The sequence below is a fragment of the Folsomia candida genome, unplaced genomic scaffold (genome assembly GCF_002217175.1).
Source record: "Folsomia candida strain VU population unplaced genomic scaffold, ASM221717v1 Fcan01_Sc006, whole genome shotgun sequence".
Classification (NCBI taxonomy): Eukaryota; Metazoa; Arthropoda; class Collembola; order Entomobryomorpha; family Isotomidae; genus Folsomia; species Folsomia candida.
Window position 1 is genome coordinate 5,776,028 of NW_019091198.1, and position 27,233 is coordinate 5,803,260.

General features: G+C 41.4%; 1 protein-coding gene across 4 annotated transcripts in view; it reads left to right on the forward strand.

Moving 5' to 3' along the window:
- Positions 1–2,695: 2,695 nt before the first annotated feature.
- The window catches only part of LOC110850626 (teneurin-m), a 54,967-nt gene continuing 30,429 nt past the window's right edge, over positions 2,696–27,233 (forward strand). For all 4 annotated transcript variants that reach the window (XM_035852583.1, XM_035852585.1, XM_035852586.1 and 1 more), the window contains exon 1: positions 2,696–3,248. In XM_035852583.1, the coding sequence (XP_035708476.1) occupies positions 3,227–3,248 (22 nt within the window). In that variant the 5' untranslated portion in view covers positions 2,696–3,226. The remainder of the gene's footprint in view (positions 3,249–27,233) is intronic.

Genomic DNA, 27,233 nt, shown 5'->3' on the forward strand with positions numbered 1-27,233 from the left:
TTTTGGTGGTGGGATGGGAGTTTCGGAGGCAGTAGCAGATTCAGCAGCAGCTTTGAGTTTTAGTTGATGTTTGTTGCCACGGTGGAGAGGGGGATTTTTTATTTTTTATGAAATGAGATAGAGAGAAATGCAATTTCCCTTGCTCTCTCCGCTCAATGATACTTTCCCTAAATCATCCTTCTTCTCTGCTCTGGCACAAAATCCACATTAAAAAATATCCCCTTCACATAACAAGAAAATACTTTCGCCGAGGACCTCAAAGACATCCGCTGCTGCTTGGTCGGATTCACAACTCACCCTCTCCATTCCACCCGTCGTCTTCTTCTGCCTCGTATTTAGTAGGACTTTTGGACCACCACCACCGCCACCAGCTCGCTCGCACTTAATTCAGACCTCACAACGGGTAGATCTCTCCTCAAAAGGTGGGCAGCATTACTTTCTAATGAGATCTATCACTGCCTTTCTCCCCGCTTTTTAATACGGATTTGCAACCAAATCTACAGCAGAATTAATTAATCCTTTGCATTTGAATTGATTCAACCGCATTCCAAACCCGACAAGTATCCTCTCGACTGATACGACTAATACCTGTCGCCACCACAGTATGAATGGCTTCGAATATCCATGTTGGATGCGTTATTATATAGCAATGCGTATGTAATTCTGTTCGAAATCATCGTCATCAGCATAGAGTCTCCTCCTCACCCTAATTTTCCTCTCTCTATCTCCCGATGTGAAATGTAATGTGTGTGTGAGGAAACTGCTGACTCGGACGACTTGTCTTTCTTCCTCCCCGATATCCACTCGCTCTCTCCGTTTCATATCAAATGACGCTGTCGATGATTTATTGGGACGAGGTTGCTCAGGCTTCTTTCACTGCTCACTCTCTCTCCATTTTCCATTTAATTAACGACTCCCATTTGTTAATATCAGTGGCAACCGCAAATCTCTCCACCACCATCGCCACGACCACCACCACCACTCGCCAGCCAGCAAACCATCTCTTCTTGTGGGCCTTTTCTTCTTCCTGCTCTCTCAGTGTCCTCAAATGCAAATAGTACAAAACATCGATAATCGATATTATCAAACAAATCCAGTTTTCTTATTTGGTTTGTTGTGCTTTTTCCGTTCTGCTGAATGAATGAATTGAATTGTATTTTCATGCGGAATTGCTCGCTCGCAGCAATTGATTTCTTATCTCGATTTTGAAAGCCTCCCTCCTCCCATGTTGTTACTTTAAAAGTCGACCAATTTCGGCCAGGAATTTATGATGTCAAACATCTAAGCTGCTTTCTTGCATACGCGAGAGAGTGATGTGGCCCACCACCCGAAATAAATGATCGCATTTGCATGAGTTGGTATATTTTTTGACAAGGGCTTTTAGTTGCTTGCTGTTGTGTGAAGCTAAATGCATGGAAGCGTTCGTTACATAATTCCCACTTCCATCCACCAAGTTGGCATTACGAAGCAACCCTCACACCGTGGCACTGTCGGCATCATCATCGCGAGTTGATGGACATGAAGAGTTGGGTCAGTCAGTGGGTCGGAAAAGGAATGCATGCATATCTTGAGGTTCAATTAGCTCCAATAACAATAAAATAAGTCAGGATGGACTGATGATGGATTAGAGGAACTTAAAACGTACAAGGATCGCCTTGCCTCGGCTTAAGTGGCGAGAAGCATGAGAGAATAAGAGCAATAAATGATGGCTCAGTATCGATATTTACAAAAAGTGATGGAAGGAACAATGCGACCAACTTTTTTACAACTTCAAAGGATTTAAAAGAGGATGAGATGAGTGAGTGGAATTAACGTCCAACGTTTAAAAAAGGTCGAACCCTTCTAATTGTGGCCCTTACATGTTCCTTTGTCCCGCACTCAGATCATCATCACGTCATGAAAGTTCTAATATATATTTGGAACCTTTTCACCCATCATCGTAATATGGAAACATTCGTTTCTTCTCACAAAAATTTGTAGCATAATGCGAACGATACATGACATACATGCGTACATATGTGTACATATATGTACATATGTCCCATGTATTTTATTCGATGGCGTTTATAGAAGTGTATTCGCATAGTAAGAATTATTATCCTTTTACACTATGTACGTATGTATGTGCATTGTACATACGAGTCCATGTCAATGCGTGTGTCATATTTTGGGTTTCATAGCATGTTTCGTTTTTGATACGATCTCGAGGAGCAGGGCTAAATCCATCCTAGTGATTTCAGTTATTGAAAGCTAGATGAAGGTCTGTCTGTGAAGAGGAGAGAAGGTATTTTTCCAGATCATCGTCGTCCCTTCAAGTGGAATGATCCAAGGTCTGTAATAGGGTCGACCAGGTTGAACCATCCTCCTCATCATCCTGAGCCTCTTCTTCTTCTACTTTTCTTCTTCTGAGGATGTTAAGGAATTGGTTTGTGTAAATGATGAGCCGGAGGATGAGGATATTAAAGTGATGATATGTGCAATTTCGGATCTCTGTTGGAGTGCAGATGTCTGTGGGTCCTTAGATGAGGATGTGGATATGAGGGTGGATATCAAAAGGGTGTTCAGCACTCCGGGCATTCGGGGAGAGGGTCGGGTGGGGTCTGGTTGAATTCACTCTTTTGGATTATTGGTGAGGAGGCCATCGTCGTCGTTCCCTCCGCACCAACAACTTCGTTCAGCCAGTCTCTCTCCAGAACCCGTTCGCTGCACAGCTCATCGTCGCCCTCCTGGTCGTCCTCGCAGCGCAGGCTGCAGAGTAGCAAAGGAAATTTCATTGAACCCAAAAACCAACCAGCTACGAGAAGAGTGAGAGCAGTACATTTTCCCCACCAAGTAGTCGGACCTACAAACGCGAACCTTTCTTCGTGGGCAACATATTTTACGAAATACTCTCTCGCTCCGTTTTTCTCATCCGTGGGGCAGAGTTTTAGCTAGCAACAGAAATAAAGAAAGAACACAACTTTGTTTTATTGCGAGTGCTGCTGAGTGCATGGTCCGTGCTGAAAAATGTGAGTTTGCACCAATTCCAAGATTTCTTTTAAGAAACTGGTATCAATTTGTGTGGGAGTTGGTTGGTCAACAACAACACTTCTTCGTCGGGTGGGTTGTTATACTCGCCGTGTTCGAGTGGGTGGAATTTGGATGTGTGCAGAAGTAGTGGTTTTGCTCCTGGTGATATATTATTAAAACCTTCAGAGCAAGACGGATCCTTTCATGGGATACGAGAATGGAGTATCAAAATTATTCAGGTGCAAAAAATTCTTTTTAATCAAAATGGAGTACAACAAAATGTAGCAAAAGTGTATCATACCAAATCATATTTGCATTCATGCATACATGCATTTTTTTTACCAAAAACGGTTAAATTAAACATGCTTCACGTAATATGCAATTATTGCATAAGCGTTTCTCCTGCAAAACATAGTTATTCTTCGTTCATATTCATATTCGCATTCATTCATATGACAAAGAAACAGAGTTGAAGTTTGCATATTCCCTTTTGGTTAAATAAAAAGCAAAGTTTTAACAACCAAACTTTTTCATGGATGACAAAACCATTAAATATTCGTGTGTTCGGCTTGAAATTGGAGTCAATATAATTTAGCATATTACCATTATTTACGAGCATTAAAAACCTACTTAATAACAAAAGTATTGTTTATAAAGAGTGTCAAATTGTGACAAAATTCAAAGACTGGGTTCTCGCTAATAATGGTAATAATGTAGAAATAATAATGTGGATGACAGCTTAACTGCGGTATTTGTGTGTGTGCGAGGCATTTCAATTTGATTTTATTTCTCAAGTTGAGTAAAATGTTCGATACTTTCGCTTTGGTTTGGTTTGGTTGATTTGGTTCGACGCACCGAGAAATTTGGATTTCGCATGCACCATGCAGCTCTCTCCGCCGAAAAGAAACGTTGTGACTCTTATCTTAATCTGGGGTTGAATTGTGCAGTGGAAAGCTGTTGTACTTAAATCAGTGTGGATTAGTCATGCAAACTTAAAACGCAACGGACCAATTTAGATTTTCCTTCGTTTGTCTTTCCTCACTAATCTCTTAAATAAATAAATTACCAAGAATTACCAAAAAGGTCAGCTAAGTAATCAATCCCAGCACTATTTGTCTTCACGCAAGCAAACTACACGGCTCATGAATGGGGACTTATTGTTTTATTCCATGCACTCGGAATTACTACCATACATACTTTCACATACGTACACAGGCCGTAAGGCAAGCCGTATATATTACAGGTTACACACGGTAATGAAATTGTTTACCATGTTTCGTTTACTAGTCAACAATCGTGGGACGCAGTGTGGAAAGAAATAGTCAATGTTTAAACATAATTAAAGTCATGGGGAGTTTCACACCTCGGAAAACCATGTGCTAATTGTGACAGTTATCCGCAGCAGTGTTTCCCTTACTTATTCTTTTTGTCCACTCATCAAATGCATAGCACGGGCGTGGGGTAGACGGCTTCTAATTGTTTAATTAATTATTGATTACTCGCTTTGCAATGACACACAATCACACTTGGGAGTTGGGCTCATTTTTATTCCCTTTGCGGTAGGATCACGGTGCATATTGGATGTTCACAATATGCGTGCACGCGTGTGTATGTATCTATTTTGCCTGTAATATATCTGTAAACGAGCCCATTCATGTAACGGAACGTGCAGAAATATAAATCTCAGTCACACACAAGAGGAGCTTATTAGCAAACATTAAATTCGCCACTGCATAAATAGCAGATTGTGTAGTCCTAAACCCATTTCTAATCCTCTTGTCGGGATTGAGCTGCTGCTTTTGTTATGTTGGTTTGTGTGTGAAAATATTAATGCATTTCCCAATTATTCCGTGTTGGGCCACCACAACATTATGTAATCCGTGTTGAGGAAACCGATGAACCACCGCACTACACATACGTACGGACGTGTATGCCGTATAGGTTACCAACTTAGTGCCCAACTTGCTACCTGGTTCGGCTAGTGAATACTAAACCGAAAGAACGAAAACCACTACAGAATCCTGGGCACGAGTAAGACTCCCATCGATGAATTATTAATTAATTAATAGTGCTCCCACCTTCCTGTGTTGCTGCCTGCTCCACAAATGAACTTCTCGCTACCGGAATTAGCACTTGAGGACGGGGAGCAATAGCATTACGCCTTCACTACTGACACACCAATTTCGTCCAGTATTAGCTCATTAGCAACAACATTGGGTCGTTGTGGAGGAACATAATTACCACAATTGCGCGACTCGTGTGTGAAACTTTGTTTGGCTAAACGAGCATAATATAGTGCATGAGATAGTCGCCGAGATATTGTCACTTGACATATTCCCATTTTGTGTATACATCCAGGTCATAAAATATAAATGACAATAATTTGAGACACGAGATACGAATCTCAAATTTCATTCCTCCTTTCACCAACACACAATGAGCAATGGGAATACGGTGTCGGCATTAAATAATGATGATGATGGAAATGGAAGCTGAATGAAGGAAAGTGAAAAGTCCGTACCACCGCAGCCGCCCAGACGCCGCAATAAATATTAAATATCTAACGATAAAAATGGTAATGGAAATAGCAAACGCAGATAATGATAAAATACCCAAGATTGATTGACGGCTGCCACACACAAACAAATATTTTGTATTCCATTGTTTGCTTATTAGTTTGCCATTGTGCAGTTCGAATGTCGAATGAATTACAACATTTTACACTTCTCCTTCTCTCAGAGAATCCTTATTTTATATATTTGCCAACTTATTATTATACCCGCACCACACGGGACACGGATGGAATTTGCTTTTCGATTTATTATTTCTGTGTAGCAATGGTGCTGCAAGCGGTGTTATGGTGTTGTCACTTGTCAGATCAGAGGGAGCATGAAATGGCAATTTTTATCTTAATGTATGTATGCAACTGAAACACTATTTTTCTCTGTTTACAATCCAATGAATAAATCGGAAGTAAAAAAAAGTAACGTATTTACATACATGCTTACGTACGCAGGGATCCATTAGGATTTAAGATTGCTAAAACAGGAATAAAACAAATATACAAAATAATCTAAATGTGTGACATTTGATTGGTCTGCTGTGCGTGAATGGGAGTTAGTTTTTATTAGAGAGCGAGAGAAACATTTCCGTTGGAGAAGGCAGGAGGCAAAAAAAACGAATAAATTCAGCATATTCAAGCCACTGTGATGTGAGATAATATTGAGATTCAGTAGTTTGGCATTCAAGTTATCATTTCAAAATTCTAATCGTATACATTTGCCTGCCTCTGCCAGGCTGGTTGGCTGAGTGAATAAATGTGTCTCTTTCCAGGAGCTCAGAGAATGACTAATGATGTTTGATAGGGCTAGAAATGCACTAAATTATTATTCTCTCTCTCTTGAAGATGATCTCACTCAAGAAGTTTTGTTTGACAAATAAATGCGAATCTCCAGCCTAATCCGCTCCTGCTGAAGTTGAGATGCACTCTTGCCAATTATTGGCCAGCTACCAATACCAACAAGCAGCACTAAACATGAGGAATGTTAGTGAAACTTTGGTTGGTGGAGAAATAAATCAAGTCGTAAAAAAATGTTGCTCATCTTGTTGCCCGTCGTTTATGTACGTGTGTGTAGTTTGTATGTTTGTATGTACAAAGGCATACGAGAAGAAGGAGGAAGGAGCAGCTTGGACCAAGAGATAGACTCGACATTCTGCAATCTAATCCAAAGTGACCACGAAAAAATAAACGACAACTTAGTGAATTGAAGGAGTCATTAATTTTATAGAATTAAATTTATCCTCAACACTATAAAGTGACGGAGCGGTATCCTCATTGTACGTTACTCGCCACATTTAAGTATATCAATCTCTTGCCATCCAACCAAAGAAGTGCAATTTCATTGTGGGGTATGCACTGCAGGCAGAAGACGTGTAATTCATAGTTATTCTCCAGCACCAGAAGGACATCATCCCACATGTCAAGGATATACAGAAGTAAGACTCGAGCAGTTTTCGGTCCATGGTGGTGACGATGATGAAAGTATAAATGTTGTCATTAAATATTAAGAGGTTTTGGTCACTCTCTGGCATGGATGCATGTGGTGGTGATAGTTGTGAGCAAAAGGTCAGGGGCTGTGTTCTTCTTCTGCTTGCCTACTGTCGGAACAGAGCTCATCCAGTCATTGAGACGATTTAGTCAGTTAGTGACTGAATGTCTTGGTGGTAACTTTATGATTAAGGATTTATTTTATTGTGTGAAGAAGTCCATATGAATAATATACGGCTGGATGGATTATAAGAAGAAGCTGGTGAAGCAATAATAATATTGCACACCTTTCGAAAGAATATACTGTCAGCGAGTTTTGGCCTAGTTTTCTTCAGTGGTAAATAAAATACATAATTGTCAGCGTGTCTTTCTTGCCCGAGACATTTGTTGTCTCACACTGCCAAGGTGATCTGTTATATTGTCGTGTTTCGATCCTTCCAAAAATAAAAGACTGATTTAAGACACGGAAGTGTGTGTAAGTTGTCACCCAAAAACTCCAAGGTGGTGGAAAGGACCATGTTTAATTTAAACAAAGTAAATGTAAACAAATAGCGGTGATGTTGGTGGTGAATGTAAAGTTCAGTTGTTTATTTCTCAAGCTATTTTGAGATCGTTTGGCAAAAATTTTGGCAAAGTGGAGTTTTTCAATGGAATTGCAACAATTTCGTTCCAGAGGTAGGTGAACGCATAAACGTTGATGATGTTCATGATGATGTTATTTCTCTGTTGTTAAAGTTTTCAGCACATGTATGCATTGAAAGGGAAATAGAAATTAGACAAAGACGATGATGTGGTGGGGTAATGGGAGGAGGCGACCGTATCGGTTTCATTGCATTTATTCATTATTCTTGTACTCTCCATTGTGCATGTGCCCCGTTGACTTGAGCTCCACTAATTGACGATGTGGTCTTTTGAAACGGAAAAGGTGAGCATTGAGGAGCACATGCAGGGCTACAAAACAATACAATGAAGTGACTCTCTCTGTCGCAGTCATGGTTCAAATGGTAAACGAAACGCTGACAACACAAAAATCAAAATTCAAAGGTCTGTTAAACAACAAAAAGCAAAGGAGCTACTACACCGCGGACTCACACACTCCATGTCGTCGCCACGCAAACAATGGTACAAAATAGAGTCACTCTTATCATTGGCTACATTATATAATAGGAGGCAGAAGTAGTGCCAGCCATATACTTTCCATGTGGGGGGAATGAATCGTTAAATAACGTCGACTTACGATACAGTCAAGTACGTACGTAAAATGGTTAAAAATAAAGGTCTCCTGCTATAGTCACCTGCCAATCTCTCGAATCTCTTCTTCCGTCCTAATTTTTTTTACACCTCTCACTCTCACTTTGGAGACAATGAGATCTTGCTTTAAAAAAGTGAGACTGGAGGAGAGGAGAGAATGACGGAAGCCACAGGGGTGCTCGCCTAAATGGTAAATGAGCAACGACATCAAATCGCGTCACTGTTTCTCCCGAGTAGAACGTTCAAACTTGTGTGGATACAAGTACACGTAATAAATATGCACCATGGAATGTTCCACTTTCCTTCTTCCACGATTCCCTCCATGGTCGCCTTATTCAGGAGATTCGTGTAGTAACTTGTATGTACATAGTTATTACGTTATTGGGCATTCAATGCCAAGTTATCTGGGAGGGAAAATAAATATTATTTTTTTAATAAGAAGGATCACGCAGGCAATCCTTTGCTGGTGGTATTATACACTCCGCGTCAGTCAGTCAAGTCAACTTGGTTCGTGTCATGGAGCGACTCAACCGTAAATTAAAATTTTATTGCATTGTGTTTGTCGGAGCGAGTATATGAAATTGATTAAAGTTGGAGAATAAGACAGTGTGAAACGATTATGATTTCTGGAGAATGCGAATGGTGGAAGACGCTTCTTTCTTCTTCTTTAGCGGACATCCGGAGATAAGCAATAACACAAACGTAGGTCCAAACACCAGCCATCCATCCAAATTCCATCCTCTCTTTCATCCAACGTCGTTGTGCCAGAAATGTCGCTCAACTCGCGACCAGTCCGCCTATCATCCATCCTTATTCTTCTTTCATTCTTGTCATTGTTACCAGTTAGTTGGAGGAATATTTATACTTGGAGAAGCTCACTTTACAAATATGCAGCTCCGTGGGAAAGTACAATAAGAAGAGAGAGAAGGATTTACATAGTGTTTGTGTGGGTTTAGTTTATTTGGTTTAATTATTCATTCCAAGTCGTATTATTTCAACGACAAAGAGTAGCACACATAGTTTACTCGTCAATAACGTTTCTTGGTGGTGTGAAAAGTCTACATGTGTCCAAAGTGTCGTTAACACTTGGGTTTGATTTAAAATAATAATCCTACACGAATACGTAAGTAAGGAATTATGTTTACACGCAAAAAGTTGGTATAAATTAGTAACGTTAGTTCACTGTTTCCCGAGCTTTAACCTACATACATACGTCAACGATTATAAAAGTGTCGTCCCTTACTAGTTGTCAGTGTCGAAGAGAGAGCGTTAACCGGATCATTTATTTACGCCAACCTGGATATTATCAGAGGTACAGTAACAAACAATGTCAAACCAATAACTCATTTTCACATACAGACCCCATGCAACATTGATATCTTATAATTGTAATTTCTTGACGAGATAAGATAAGCACTTGAAGTTACTGGGTTAGTAGTCGTCTGGTTGGTTGGGGTTCTGTATGTTTACCTTAACCACCACCTCGGCCAATAGTCAAGTGGACCATGCTACTCGGTGGGCCAAGAGAAGAAGGCAAGAAAAGTGTTTTGTTTTGGAGGATATTATCTAATCGGACGATTTTGTGAGGTTTAAAAAGTCTCAAAATTTCTCGAGTTTCTCACTCTGTCCTGTGACAATGAAATGTTGACTCAGTTGGTTGGGTTCATGATACAACAAGAAATGCTCTTATTTTGTCAATAGCTAAAATTGTCTGGAAAGCTGAGGAGGGTAATAAAAAGGTTGTTTTTTTCTTACTCAAAAAGATTCTGACATCCCTACACACTATTATTTATACAATTTATATATGTGTACTGGATAGCATGATCCTGGGATGTACATAAAATTGACATTAAACACTTCTTTACTGTAAACTACTCGGAATAGAAATCATCCTTGAAAAAAACTAGAAATTATGCCTGTAATGCGCCATTTGTCGCGTTTTTATTATAAGCACCTTATTACTCACAAGTCGGAACAATCATGTCAAAAAAAATGCTGAGTGACAAATCTGTTTTCTTTTTAAGGCACCGATTACTAAACCCTAACTTAATTGGATATATGTATGCATCGTCGAGGATGGAGAAACTAAACTATTCTTTTTGACAACCAATGCGACACTTTTGACGTTGACAATTGACACCGGCGTGGACTTATATGGTTCACTCCTTTATTCACATGACTTAAACTGCAAAAACTCATGCAGCACACACTGGTCAATAGCCAGCAAATATAGCAATGTGAAAAATAAGTTTGTTTTGTTATCGCATTATCAAAAAAAAGAATATTGGAATGATATGTACCGCTTCGCACTGCAGTCGTCCAACTCTTTTGACGACTAATTCCTAATCTGGATTCTTGTCACTGTTCGAATCGAATAAGCAGGCATTTTGCCGTCGTGAAATATTTTCTTTTGTCTTTTCTCATCCATATCCATTTACATTACGTAACTGCAACCTTTCGAGCTGCTGCGAACGTGATTATACGACTACGACGTTGAGGAGTGGTTGGCAGCCTGGTTGTGCAAAAGTGAGATTGGGAGGAGCAGATAGTAATGAGAACTTCCTTTCCAGACGTTGGCATCCGACGCCATCACCTGCAATCTTTTGTTAGCAAATAAAAATTAGTGAGACAGACGCGCCCCTTTATATTGTGAGAAACTCAATAATTAGCAGTGGAATTAATTATCGATATCTCTCCAACAAAACTGAGACCACGCAGCCACTACATAACTAACGAAGAAACAAAAAGAAGAAAAATACTAATCGACTATTGATTCCCTCTTCTTCTTTCATTTCCTTCCTTTTTCTCCTGCTTATTCTCTCACTCTTCATCCTTTCCAAGTTTTGCTGTCATGCTATTATCATGAAACCCAAGCTGGAGAGAGAGTGAGAGAGAGAAAAGTTCATCAACAACGCTGCTGCCTGTCTTATTAATTATTATTGTTGCCACTGCCAGCAATAAACGCAAGTCAATCAATCCTTGCTAGGGACGAATTAGGAAGCAACTTTCAGACGCAACTCACAACAAAACTGTCTGTCAGCAGAAAATGTTTGTTCGTTTTTACTCTTTTCCTTCGTCTTTTCTTGTCCTTTTACCAAAAAGATTGGGTGAACGTGCATTATTGTCAAACTCGCCTCGTTTTCGAAAGTCTGGCCTCTAGAAATATTTTCTACTACTATGTACATACTCGTATATAATACATACATACAACTTTTATACTCGACTTTTGGGTGGTGTTTTGTTTTAGGTTATGGCATTAAGTTAACCAACCAACCTACATGAATTGACTGCTGCTAGCTGGACTGGACTCACGAAATTCGATAATATCTCATTCTCTTACTTCGCTTTACTTTAGTCCCGGTCGTAAACTCGAGTTTATGGTTTCTGAATGAATAGTTCACTTTAAGTTTCCAGATACTGAAAACAGATTGGATAGGATGGATGGTCAGATCAGGTCTTGTTCAAATTCCCTCGACTAAAACTCGGAGAAACCTTTCTCTCCATTTGATATTTTATGGGAGAGGGCTAAATGAAAACTGAAAATCTTATCAAAGCATGCATGCACCACAGCACAACCTGTATACATAAGTCGGTTCTTATGTCCTGGGCAAAAAGCTGTATCATTATTATTTCCAGTCAGTTTTTGAATCATAAACTCTTCTACTCCACAACTTCAACCCTACGTACTTCGTATTATTGACAATGACGCCTATCTTCAAAATCATCTTCGGTCTTTAAATCCACTCTGGAGGAATAGTATATAAACGAGGACATGCATATGTACATGACCGAAGCGGATGCCAATACGATGCTACACATGTAGATGTGTCTGCCATTGTGATGTCTGTCAGTTGCTTAGGACGTAAGTAGGTGAAACTAATCCAGGATAGAATCAATGATAAGTTGCTACTGAACTGAACTGGTGGTGGACCTGGACACAATAAAAGAGCTGATCCTCCAACAACATCAGAAGCTCCTCGGGCTATTTTGGTCATTAAATAAAGTAAAAATAGACCTATGACGGACTTACGGTGTCTTTTAGAACCTTTCCGAATGAAATGCAACGCTGTTTTATGAAAGTTTCAAACGTTCGTTGATTAGCTTGGCAATGTTCCCTCGAAGCGGAATATATAGGAATTCGTAATGAATCCATTAAAGGTTTCTTGCTGCCGGACAGTAGTACTTTCGGAGAGAGAGGTATACAAACACATATTGCTTTGTTGGTAGGTTTCAATATGGTTATTGCGTTTCCCTCTGAAATGGAAGAGTACGTATGTACGTACGTACAATTGGTATTGTTCTGTTGTAAAATGTGTATGTGCATATTGACCAGGAATTAAGAGCGTACTTGTGTACAGTAGTAGGTATGTGGTAACAGTGGCATTATTTAGTGGTTGATATGTTAAATATAAGATGTAAAGTGCCGAAGGGATGACGATTGCCATTATCCAGTTGATTAATTATTTGTAGACGCATCCCATTGATTTCGGAGAGAGAGAGAGAAACCTGTTCCCAATCCTGGACAATCAATTACTTTCATCTTCGTCTAACTATTCGTATAACATCCGATTTTAAATCTTGATTCGAAAATCGAATGTAAATGTGGATCTAATCTGGAAAACAGTTGCTCGATCATCCGCCATTTAGTTTGGCCATCGGCTCTGGTTTTTTTGTGTGAAGCAAGCCAACAACAACGAGAACCAGCTAGCCAGTAAATATATTATATGGACAAACCAACTGGCACCAACCAAGAACAAGCGTGTTTTTGGGACAAGCTGAAGCAAGTAGTACAGAAGCTCAATCAGTTCACCTCCAATCCACTTACTTATAAATGATTATCATCCATCCTTCACTCGTGGAAAATAAATTTCATCCACTTCATATTTGGTCTTCTCATTATTCCCTGCCTGCGCCTGTATCCAAAACTCCACGTACAAATACCCACCACCACCACAACCACCAACCATGTATGCCATTGTTTATGATGCACCGTTTAATTCCGCAATTTATTCCCAGTACCTCATCGTCCTCTGATCATGGCACACACACGCCATCGTATTTCTGATCGCTTGAGGTTGAAATTGTCAGAGTGGTGCATATGAATGTAGGGATTGTTTGCTGTAGGAGTGTATGCTGAATGTGTGTGTATGTGTGTATGTGGGGGTGGTTGTGGTTCTTGTGGATGAGGAGGCCATGGCAAATGTATCAAAGGAATTTCAATTTTCCTCATTTCATATTCAGCTTTGACGCAGGATAATGGTCTCTTATGCAACATTCGTTCCGAGTCTGAGATTGGTGGTGCATTGCATATTGCATTGCTTTGTGGTACATGAGAGGTACATAGGTAGAGTTGTAAAAGTATTTTTTGGACAAATGCGGTATGCGTCATGAGTGTCATAATTTTGGGCTGCAGTGAATTATATGCGGTTCACAGGCACATCCTTGAAATACATAAATGAGTAACAGCACCGTGAATTGCTTTGTAGTTGAGTTTGCTGAAGTCAGACAAGTCTGAATTTCTGTAGTACAAAGGTGAAATAAAAATAGCAGGTGTAGAGTTCCCAGAAACTTGCTCTCGCGTCGTAATAAAATTGAAACTTTTACAAATTTACGAGTTGGTCTAGGATTAGAGAGAGCAGACGTATCGAAACAACCTTCTTATTCTTCTTATTATTCTCACGAGATGAAAAACTGACCGGCCGGACTCGAGCTGAGAGAGTGCTGACCAAAAGCCAGGTTGAAGGATTAAGATTGGCATGCCCGGGGAGGACTTGGTTCTGCTTGTTGGTGGAGAATGGATGCAGAGTTTTCTTTTACCGCAGTCGACTACGACGACTGTTGTTGTTGTTAGTTTATGATGCATATTCATTGAGTATGGAAATGAGCAAATTGCCGACATGAATCTCTTCAGTTGTTGGTCAACTAAATTTTTGATGACATGGAAGATACCAAGACTTGGGGTTTGCTTGTGGCTGGCTTGCTGGTTGAGAAGAATTGTCCCAACTTCTCTCTTTCCATGATGATGAGACTCCATACGTAAGAGAAACGAGGCAATGTAGAAACGAGAGATAAGTCGTCGTCGAAACAGGATTGCAGTTGGATTGTGCCAGAGAAGAGGACACAAATTTGTCTCGGTTTGTCCATTGTGTCAAGGATTGATTTGTGAATGATGTTCACCATACATACAAGTCCGTGTCTACTACTACTCCACTCTTTCGCACCCAGCCTGCCAGGGTCCCTTCTAAACAAAAAGATATGTGGGGACAGTGCATGATACGATTAGTATTCTGCTGCTGCTGATGCACCTTCAATAAGAACAATAAAATACTGGTCCTAATCCACGTCCCATTATTGCATTTTCATAGCGATTCTTATAAAAGGCTTTCTGGAGGATTATCCTACAGGCTGTTGTAAATCACACTGTAACAATTCTGCAACTCTTGATTAGGAGGCCTTCTCTAATACCCTTTGAGTAGAGGGGCATAAACTTGTAGTACTTACATGAGTAAAGGGCTTCATAAAATTTATGAAGGCAGATAAGAGGTCAACAGGAAACCACGAAATTCATAGAGGTTCCTTGAGAAAGGGGTGGAAGGCAAGAAGGGCGAAGTGGATGAAGCAAAGTGGTTGTATCATATACGTAAAACATTATAAACCATCAAACTAGAGAGAGAAGAGTGGAATGAAACATGTGAAGTGAACTCGAGAGATCAGAATCGTCTTGCTGGATTGGATCTGTTTTTTAGTGTTTGAGCCCTGAGGGGGTGGTACGAGGAGTATCTCGTCGTTGTAGGCAAGAGCAAGTCGTCGTCTCTACTTCTACTTGAACTTCTGCCTGTTTGAACATCCTCCAAGTTGTTGCAAGACCCTTCTCTCTCATTTCTGCTCCTTCGTCGTCATCCTCGTCGTCGTCGTCTTCTGTTCCTGATTACACTCCACAGGAATTCTCTCCTCTCTCTGAAACACCAACCACCACCAGCAGCCAGCCAGCCAGTCAGCCAACCTGCATCCGAATTTATTTCCAACAACCGACCGACCCTAGTAGCGCATGGTCCACTATTTGCACGAGTTGACAATAAGAAAGAACACCATCGCCATTGTTTGAAGTTTAAAGAACGGCTTACATTCGATGAAAAGGGTTACGTGCTTGGCAGTTGCTTATTCTATGTCCGGGCGGACGATGGGCTGATTGAAACTTGGATTGGACATGCACCTCAATACGTAAATGCTCCTTGTGCTTGCAACCACTGCTGTCGTGATAAGAGGGCAAAAAGTTAAATGCTAGTGGGGGGATTATGCGCTAGTTGATTTTAAATGTGTGTCAATTAAGTCTCCATAATTTTCCAGTCTCACCTGCCTCGCATGTATGTAATAATTCCTCAGAGTGGAAATGACTCTCAAGGTTTCTCACTGGTGGTGGAAGTGGGTTGACTTGTTCACTTTGCTCGTTGTCGGAGCATTACACAGCAAAGTTTAAGAGTTGTGGAATAATAGATAAATATTAATTGTTGCGAGGTAACATTCTGAGCCCTTCTTGTTGCTCTTCATAAATACAAATACCTTGCAGCTCAACGGCTTCGAGTTTACGTGCACGCTTGCTTTAGATTTAGGAGAAGAAAGCCCGTCCCAAGTCCGTTTTGTTATTCTTGGGCCCAGAATGGAAGAAGACGAAGGGGAATGTTGCTGGATGGAAATGTTGGAATTATTATTGTTGTTAATGTTAATGGTGGGTGGATGGAGAGATGGATGAAGCTGGTTTTCCTCTCTCCTCCTCATTATCATCATCCACCAGCTACAAACCAGTCGAAAGTCGTCGTATATTCGCCGCGTCTATATGTACATATGCATATGTAGTTTATTCCTACTACTAACAATTTCTACATATTATAATTCCATATGCCTGGCTAAGGCTCGCTTGATCAAGCAAGAACCTCTTTCTATAAACTTATATTATTCCGTTTCCTCGAACCAGCTACTCACCAAACGAGCCAGCAGCCAACAACTCTGCACAAAGACCGGATTGCTTTTAAGCGTCTTGCTGCTTTAATTATTATCAACAATTTCTAGAATTCCGGTGGAAGTTGGTGGAAATGTGGCTCGTATAAAATATACAGCGTGATGTTGTGGCTTATTTAAACTTTATGCTAGAGTGGCCTCTTATTCTTAAAAGGATTAAGTATTGACATTCACTCCGCATCCATGAGAATAATATCGGATAAAAGTGATACAATAACCGTGAAGGCGTGTGCACTCATTTTCAATTTCGTCTTCTCCAAGTCTCGCTCGCCGTGGCGTGGTTGCTCCAGAAAGGATAAGACGGATGTGGATGAGGACAGAGTGATTTGCATAGCCGCCATGTCATCGTCATAACATCAAATGACCAGGTGGCTCCGTCGTCTCCGGCTTAAATTAATTGGAACAGAAGATGAAGAAGAACTACGGCCCTTGGTCATTTTTTTAGATTTAGGACCCTGCTGAGCCTTCCCGTATTTCCTTCTCAGTCAGCCAGCGAGGAGAAGCAGGAGCAGGAGTAACGCCGTGCAAAAAATTAAAAAACTTTAGAAAGAATCGCTCCATACTCGGTCGTCATCTGTCATAATAGCTCATCTCCCTCTCTCTCCTTGTCTTCTGTGTGAAGCAATAAGGAAAGAGAGAGAGAGAGATGGAGAATAAAAATCCATCCACCACCACCTTTTAAGGCTCTTGGTCCCAGCCTAATTAACTCCCCGATGTATTAAGCAAGGCAGCCCGAGTGTAGAATAGATGGGATGCAATACGATTAGGATCTCTTTATACGGGGAATTAATCACGACTTGAGTAGCAAGAAGCACAAGGAACACAGAAGTGGCGTCTCCTACCTGGTCCTTCCTTCGGGCTTCCATCATTACTGGGCTGCGTAGTGATTAAGTGCCTTCTTTTTAAAATATGACTGATCTCCAACTCAAACAACAAGGCACCATTACCTTCGACATCCTTATTCCTTACGGCATAGCAACATCTCTCCCGAGCAGCAGCAGCCACTGCCCATTGTACTTTTTATTTTCGCCTCCTCCTTCTTGGACGGGCAGGACTTGAATATAATTTCATACGAATAATCCGTGAGCATGATAGCGAGGGATGCAAATAAACATCAGCTATTAGATATGTATGCACTACTTGTATTGGTATTTGCATTGGAGGTTATTTTGTACATTAGGGAATTTGGGATGGTACATGGAATTTTAAAACTTTTGAATTAGAAAGGTTGCATAATGTTTTCAGCACAATGTGGCGGATGCAATTTGGTTGATGGTTCGCTGGTGGTTTATGATGTAACTCTGATTTATTTATTCTTCAGTGTAATGTTCGACGACAAAGTCACAACTCAGAGATTAACATTTGACCATGTCACTGTAAATGAAAACGCGTCGGGATGGAACGCAGTTTATCATTTAGGACGACGAGACTCATCCATTGTTCAAAGTTTTGGTTTCCCTGTCGTCAAATTGGATTTGGCGAGCATGGAAAGAAAATGAAAATGAGTGTATGAACTCCAAGTTGGATTGCGCGTGCATGTAGCAGAACAAGGGAATGTGATAATGGAATGAATGGAATATGGAGTGACAAAATAGTGAGGAGGAGGATGCAACCAGACCTGATCCGTTGAAACGGTTCGGGTTGGGTGAGTGAGCATAATGAGGAGTTCTCTGGTGAGATAGAATTAGAGAGAAGAGGAGCTTTGTCTGATGGGAAAAGAGTGTGGTGGGTGGAAGATCAATAATTTATGACCGCGAATGAATCGATTAGGATTTGATTAACGACATTGTTCCCCCTGTTCTACTTGTTTTCGCGTCCAACTGTCCTCCCCTTCTAATTAACTCGGAGCAAGCCATTCCGTGACAAAGACAAAATGGGTCCCACTTTTTGGTTTTTCGTGTAATTGAAGAAGGGCATTATTGGAGTCAGGGTCTGGTTCTGGTAGCTGCTAGCATGCATGCGATCTAGGCAGGCAGACCGGCATGCATGGATGGAGGAGGTTAGCACAAAGGGAAAAGTGGGGCAAAAATCTCAGAAATTCGACATTAATTATTCAGAGCAGAGTTCCCCGTGGTGTCAATATCTATGTTGCCTGTCCCGCTGGGAAATCTCTTTCCTTCCGGTTTCATCACCTCGACTCATCATTTTTGTCTGTAGAGCGGGGATTCAATGTTTCATCCATATTTTTATGGGCTCAAATTACGGCGAAAAAGTAAAAGACGAGGAAACTCCGCGTTCGTGTACTGCCAACACCACCACTGCCGCCATTTCGACTTTGATGATGTAAACGAAGTGAAGACAACACTTTTTGTCGCACTCTACATCCTCGCCTCTCTCGGTCCTCTCGCCCAAACTGCGTGGAATTCTTCCGTTTATGACTCATTAAAATTTAAACATCTCATTGAGTTTAGTGACTTCTATGATACAAAAAATGGCTCATTCTCACTCTGTCTCTCTCAATGTGAGTCTCTGTGGTGGGACTTTTTTTCTTTGAGGTGCAAATTATGATTCCGACAACTTTGAACGATTCCACCTTGTTCATGCTCAACATTTTTATGATTCATTTCCTCCTGTCGAGTACAAGAGTGAGCTTCATTATTTTGTCTGGTTCCTTGTTCTCCAGCTTGTAAATATCTACGAGGAGGAGCACGTAGCAGTAGTGCGGAGTATATATTTCTTTAAAATCCTCTACTTAACGACCAGGCAAGCAAGCGGTCATTTCAGGCTGTAGCATTTTTGCGCAAATAATGACGACGTGCAATTAAGTAGGATGTTAATAGGAGCATATCAACGACTTGGCTGAACATGGTTTCAGTTTTAGTGTACATAAATAAATACACGCATCTTAATTATGATCATGTTCATTATATTCCTGAAAATTCCATCTACTTAGCACTACTTACAATTAGCTATGCATTATTAAGGAGGAATCGTATTAAGAAGACGGGATCAGCACTAATACTTCTTGTGCATGAATTTCTATTTGAGTGGTATTGGATTTGTTTGTGTTCTTTGTTAACGAGCACTAAGCATTATTGTGCAGCACGACAGGATTAGTACGAGTTGGTAACAGTATAAAAACTCGGGTTGGTTTCTTTGTGGGATCTATTTGTAAACTGTCCCATTGTGAAAATCAGAAAAGTTTTTCGAGAAAATCCTTGCACGTTTCTTGTTTTGCAGTTTTAATCCCAAAAGGGAATTCTTGAGCTCACTCACAGAACTCAAATGTCTTTTCCGACATTTGACATTGGAAATGGAAGGGAATGAACTGTTAGTAGTGTGGTGTGTACCTTGAATGAATGCCTCTGCCTGCTCCTAAACATGTAGGAAATCGGATGACTGCAGATATGCTATATTTCCATCACCACGTAGGCATAGTGGTTGTCGGTGCAGCCAAAATACGTAATGATAATGGGGGTATGGGCCATCAAAAATTCTTGGCAAAGCACGCTCCCCCCATCGCACTGCTGCCTGCGTAAGTAATAAGTGTGGAAAAGTGGAAAATAGTTGGAAGACTGCCGGGTGAGATTCGGATGGAGGAGTAGAAGATATTATATATTGGACAGAGTGTTATGGCTGGATTTGAAGAGACAGTAGTCGTCATCGGCCGTATTGGCGGTGGTGTGGTGGCCATGGACATGGGTGGAATTAGGCCTCACTGCAATGGGGCATTAGTCAGTGGGTGGGGACATGTAATGTGTGTTGTTTGATGGGCAATAAGAAGAAACATGAGCAACACCATTCGGGGGAAAAGTACCCATTCTGCTAATGTGTCATGACATGGAGGCTAATTGACCCCCTCCTTCCCCAAACTAATTGCCCCACGTTCCCAAGGCACATCCCATCATCATCATCATCGGCCGTCTCTTTCCATATTTCCGCTCCCAATAATTCCTCGGGAAATTAGTCGCGGGGGGTCTCATTTTCATCCCGATGGGTTTCGCCCTCTCTCGCTCTCTCTTAAAAATCTAACTTTCATAATAACCTGGTCTCGTCCCCCCTACGAAGGAACGTCATTAAAGGAATACGGTGCTCACATAGCGAGGAAGCAGCCCAGCGACTCGAGTGGGAAACGTATATGGTTATTTAACATTGTCGTGCTGGGATTTACAACAAAAGTCAAAGCTGGAATGGCTCGCAAAGATTCTTGCACTGTGGAGGAGTGGATGGATAATAAAGGAAAGCACAATAACAGAGTGCAAAAGACGAAGAAATTGAGCAAGGAATTGCTGCCTGGATGGTGAAATTATGTATGGAGCCGCAGAGCCATGCAGTATGTACACAAGTTTTTGTAGGTGCCGTAAAAGTATTGGCGACCGGAGAAAGCTGCTTGTTTGTGGTTGAGTTGTGGTGCTGGATGTGTGTGTGCGTGTGCAGATATTGATGATGGGTGTGGCCTCCCCGCCCTCAGCACACCCACGAGTTTATTCACAAGCAAAAATACATATCGGATCGTTAGCCCATTGAAAAATTAGTCATTTATCCCATAATTTATACCCGTTTAAGTCTTTACAAATACTTATCAAGTATACACAACTATCAAGTAAATATTCACTCGCCTTCGCAAAGTCTTAACACATAAGTACTTATTTGTGTTCGTGTAAAATAGACGGCATGACATGCATACTACACGTACTTACTTTTATGAATATGCATGTATTAGTGTATGTATTTGTGTGACTGGACAATAAATATTAGGTGAGAAGACGTAATTACATGAGCAGATAATGTAACCCAGCCACTTGCGCTTTGTGCACAGTAATTGCAACTCCAAATTGATTCTCTGCTCATCAATAATTAGCAACAAAACGGACTTTGTTATTATTTGTATTTGCCCGTCCGTGGCAGAGGACGGTTGATAAACTTCTCTTTGTGTTGTAATTGCACATAATTGAAAAGCATAATAACGGTTCGTTCCAAAGTAATTGTAATTGCTCGTCTTTTGGCTACTAAACATTCCATACTTCAATCTCTCTCTCAACCCGTAAATACATACGACTGCACTACACTTTTTCCCGTGAGCGTCGAGCAATTGAAAGTCGAACGAGTTCATTTCCCCGTGAACATGCTCACACCAAAGTAATTAGTTTCTAATTGTCTGTTTGCAATGCAAGGTAACCTCTCTCGCGGAAATTCAGACCCAATTTAAAATCTTATTTAAGCGCAAATTAATACCCTTTGACACTTTTGGATTTATATGTAAGAGCCCACAAAACATTTCAACATGCCAACCTCACCACCATGCATGCACACATTATTTAAATTGTGATTACTCTCGGTGGCTGGAGCATTGGCATTTACTAATTTTCATTATTCCTCAAATAAGCGAATGAATTGCAATGAAAATCAGTTTTCAATTTGAGAGAGAGAATGAGTCTGTGTATGTAATTTACTTTTGTGCACATTCCTCCAGACGAAAAGATAGGTGGATATCCAGAGAGAAGAGAGTTCCTACTTGTCATAACCCCGAGTGAGTGACCATGTCGGTTATAAAATGACTGGTTATTAGCATTAGTGGCCAGGTCGTGAGTAAAGTAAGGCAAAGTGCTGCATTGCACGGCATCCATCCTCCTCCTCCTCTTCCTCCTCCGGTCGGGCAAAAATGTCAAGAAAGTAAAATAAAGAGTTGGGCTGGTTGAGTCTCTCTCTCCTCGTTTTCCTTGGTGAGGAATGGTGAACGACGGAAGGATTGCGATTGTTGTGACTTCCACTCTTTTGCTGCTATTTCCTCCCCGTTTATTTGCTATAGACTTTCGTTAAGTCCAAGTCACTCTCTCTCCTTGATGCAGTGCAGCGTGGTTCCACCACTCTCGACCACGACTGCAATGCATTGTGTTTCATATACATTGTGTACATATATAACTTGTTATACGTATACACCACTTTGCTCCTTGTGATGCTGCTGCTGGTGGTAAAAAGCGAGTTTTTTGTCCGGGATTTCTCATGTGGCCAAATGAAATTAACCAAGTTTTTGAGACTGGCTGACTGACTAGGACTCACGAACATGCGAGAGAGAGTGAGTGTTGCCTTTTGCTGTATATACTAGCTGCACGCAAACCCTACCAACAACCTCATCTTTTACCCTGACTTCTCAAATCCAATCCTGTATCCTGTTCGTTCGTATATAGAGAGAGAGAAACCACGGTCGAGCCGCCGATCTCTATCTGGATAACAGCCCTTCATCGTATTCTTTCCTTTGAGACTGCCAGGGACCTTCAACCACTCGGTTGGATTGAAATGATCCCCCTTCAAGGAGAAAGGGTGAATCCGGAAAGCAAATTTTGGAGGACTTTCTCTCTCCCCATGTCACTTTCTGACTTGTAGTGAGCAAGCTGGTGACGGAGGATGTTCCGTTCGGTGGTCAGTTGTTGATCTCAAAATGCAACGGGTTCTTCTCGGTCGTGGTAAGGAAGAGCAGCATCGCGTAATGCGATTGGAGAAAGCTCTCATAGCATTGCGGTTGGTCCCGTTGCGTTGCATGCCACCACCGCCACCACCACAGGACGATGGATAGAGTGAGTTGGAATTGTTAGTTGGGTGGGAGAAGAAAGTAATGATCATTGCATTGCATCGGATTTCCATTTGTGTCTTGTACGGCACTGGAGAGCAGCGGTTGGTTGGTTTGGGTGCAGGCCCTGGGCTTGCGGGACGGTGAAAGTTGGGGCGAAAGCAGGGAAGGAAAGTTCTGTTGGAGAAATCGATACGACTCCAGTCTTTCTCCCTGTTCCACCGATCCGGGTGCGTCGAAAAATAAAGTAAAAACCCGAATAAAAGTCAAGTTATACACGCGTTATGCCATGCTCTTTCTCCCAGCATAGCCCCCACAAGTACAACACACTAGCATTTCCACTCATCTGATGTGATATGTTTCTAGATTAAGGGTCAAAGTGCCTTTCCTTGCCCATTTATTTGGACTCCACACCACTCTCATTTCCCACCACCACCAAATACCAAGTACGTACATTGTGTGTCCCACTGTGAGCGGTTGTATTTATGTCAAAACATGGCAGGCCGGCGTGTGTATCGTGGTGGACCATGAGAAAAAATAAAACCTTTTCGCATGAAATTAGACTCCGACGACAGCCCAATGCGAGGGAATAACCAACATAATAACAAACCAAGCAGTAGCCAAAACTTTATCAACCGTCCACTTTTAAATTGGGCAAAGTGCATCGGTATCAGTACTCCTACTCCTCCTCGTATGCTTTCCGAAGTGTGTGTATTTATATACATACTTGCGAAAAGATGTAGTTTAGGTTTTCTCTTTCTCTCTCTCTTTATGACCAGACTTTAACTTTGTGGGCTGGTTGGAAACTAAATTATGTAATGGCCAACCTTGTCTGACTGAAAGTTGTGGGGCAGAAAAAAGAGCTTTTCCTCCGCTCCTACTCCTGCTGAATTCATATGTTTGTGCAGAGTAAGAGAGTTTTTGATGCTGTAATTCCAAAGGTAAATATTGGGCCATGAGAAGAAAAAGGAGAGGAGAAAGAATCAACTAACTCGAGTCAATCGCTATTTGAAAATTCATACATAAATATTTGTAGCAAACATCTTGTCCTTTAAGAAGACGGAGATGGTCCTTAAATGTTAAAAGAATATTGATCACACAGCGAATCTCCTTCTCCTTTCATATAATGTAACTTGTCCGAGTTCCACTTTCCCCTCATGCGAAAAAAAGTCAGGAATCAGGTCTTTCTTTGAGATAGCGGGTTACATATCCTCTCCACGTAGTTGTGGGTAGAAGAAAAAATGTCTTTGAAGGTTATCTAATGATGCGCAAAATCGAATTCCTTCAAAATTTTGAGTCGACTACTTCATCATAATATCATATCGTGATAACAATAATAATACTGTACACTTTTTCCGTCTACATACAAGAATCCTGAAATATAATACTACACGTTCATCCTTATCTCTTGACAAGAAGTTACGACACGATGCCGCCGAGAGGAGGAGAAAGTCTCTTTGGGAAGGAAATTTAAGCTTTAATTGAAAAGGAGAAGATTCTCTCGTGAAAGAGGAGAAAGATTGCGAGAAGGTGGGCGGTAAGATGGGATAAGATGTTATCTGGGTTGGGACGACGTGGGTTGGTTGGCTGGCTGGTGGGTCGGTGTTGGCTGCTGGGACAGTCTAGTTGATGTGGCTGTTGACTCATCAGTTTCTCTTTGGTGACCGACGAGTGGCTGCTGGGATGACAAATGGAAGCCTGCTCATGAGTTGGGGAGAAAAATGCGGAGAAAGTCGCTCGTCTCTTCTCTGCCTCCTCTGCCAGCCAGCGACCGTGGTGGTGAATGCACTATCCAAGAAATGGAATTGGATTTTCAAGTTTTGAATTGAAGTAATAAAAAAGTTGGCTTCCTCGTAGCGTGCTGTCCTCCTCCTTCTTCTTCTTCCGAGGTGGTGGTGCGGTGCGGGATATGTTGTAGTATGTGGTCGGATGGGAGAAGGAAGGAGTTGGGCGCAATGCAATCATAAAAGTTTTCCGGCTGTAAAAATAAGTTGGTTGGTGGGTCTCTCTCTCTCTCTTCCTCCGCCTGGTCGAAAAGCGAATAAGGCTGGTGGTTGGTATGTAGTTTTGGTTGCTGGATATGAACAAGTGATGTTGAATGAGTAGTTGCCACCTGGCCAGATAATCAGCCTAATGTACCCTAGACCCAGAGACCAAAGAGAGGAGAGAGGACTGCACGGTGGATCCCCTGCCACCTTCCTCATTACCTTCCCTGCCGGGACCAACAATACGAATCCAAATCCAATTAATTCTCACCTCACTCTCCGAATTTCCAGCCACAAAATTGATCAACTCACAACGAGGATAATTGTCCCCACTTCCAACCGCCAACATAATTGTCATCATCCACGTCAAAGTCGTAAGTAAGCAGTGCGAGGATATTACGACGCCATTAGGCAGACGTGAATATAAATAAATATATGAGAATGCAAGGGATGCTCCACATTTGTCTTTTGACTCGACGACGACGACGACTCGCTCTGCTGATTCCAATAACTCACCCACCACACCACCGCAATATTGTTATTTCATGAGAAATTAGTCAACATTTTGCTCTTTGTCCTTAAATTGTTCAACCTGCACAATGGCTCACACAGCAAGTTTGTTGGTTCGTGAGACACGGTGGATGCCTTTCCCACGGAAGGATGATGCGTGGATTAGAGGAAGGATGCGTGGAAGTCAAATTGCTTCGATCATACAAATATTCAAATTGAAAAGTACAACAATTTAGTTCCTCATTGAACAAGTAAACAAATTGAAAGGTTTCTGGTAGAGTAATAATATGTAACTTCCTTCCACCATGGCCGCTTCGCTTTTGGCTTTTACTGACTCCATTTTGCGGTCAATGAAGGTAGATCAAAACAAAGCAAAGCGGAGAGTGTGTAGTAATCAAGCAATTATTATGTCCTGTATCCCATTGCGTTGTATCTCTTTCAAAGGCCGAACCGACAGCAAAATGGGAAAATGTTGCTTATTTGTAGTTTGGTTTGGTTCGTGAGAGAGTGTGTGAAATAAAAGTAGTTCTGCTTTTCCAGTAGTTTGCCTACTACATATTCACGTTTCACGTAGCAAGTTGTGGGGAATTGAGGAGACGGAATAAAGGATTCTCATGAAGTTGAGAAAGAAAAAGGAAAAGAATGTCCTTTGGTGATGGATGAATTTGTGTGTGTGGGTGATTCATGGGGCTTGAGTTGAGCTATGCACATAGATATTACACTGCACGGTGCACTACTCCTATTGCCATATTCAATACTTTACACAATAATTCAACAATGTCTTCTCCCAACAAATTTTTCAGCTTATTAAACAACGATACATCGAATTTACAATTTAAGAAGGTTTTCCCAAATTACAAGACGTTTAGGTTTGACTTATTGCTTTATGACTCGGTGTGAGTACCTCGTATTTGGATACGTCTGATGGCACACGTAAGACAATCCATCTCGGTCAATGAGCCGTGCGATGCGGAATGAAATATTTTTGCAGATTGAGGAGGAAAGAGGGCTGGCAGAGAGGAATAAGAGAGATGGGACAGATCGAGATGAAGGAATGGTCGGTCTCCAGCCGAGGAGGAGAGGAATGCGGAGGGGACTTAATGTCAAGAAATTAGGGACGAGTTGTGTGTGGCCCTTTTTTGTCCCTCGCTTTCAAATCGGTCAACAAATCTCTGAAACAACATCTTCCACTCTGTCTCCTTTTGTTCCCCTTCTCACCCAGGCAGCCCCATATGGCATAATACGGCATTATTTTATGTATGTGTGCACGGAGAAAAAAGCATACATGGTTCGTTCGGATTATAATCATCATCATCGTCATCATGCACCAATATGTATGAACTATATAGGAATATATCACCTAAACTGTTCTTTCTTTCTCCTCTGCTACTGCTGCTGCTTATTATGCTGCATGTACGACTCCGCTGGCAGCCGGGTCTTCTCTTTCACATTGAATTTCTTCACCCTCTTTTCCAAAGCAATTATATCTATTACTGCATTTTTTGAGTCAAACTTCCGATCCATCCCAACTTCCGAACGATTTTCAACAGCAAATGTCCAAATGGACGACTGCAGCCAGTTGTTTCTGTCCAATTCCGTCCGTGGCGAGGGAGAGAGAGAAAGATGGAGATGAAAGATACGAGCCAACAGTCCGGACGACGGGAGAAGTGAGGATCCCGCAGCATGCGATGTGATGGCGAACATTATTTAGAGAATGAAATAAAAGAGACTCATGTGGCCTAATAAAGGTTGGCTGCGAGTTAAACGAGTCCTGCAGGGAGGTTGTGTCACAGGGCGAGTTTGGGTAGACGAGAGACGTACTAGATATCCACTGCTCCCATAAATAACAATAATTTCCCAAATTGATCATCCATAACCTCGACATTGCTCACGAATTGGACTGGTT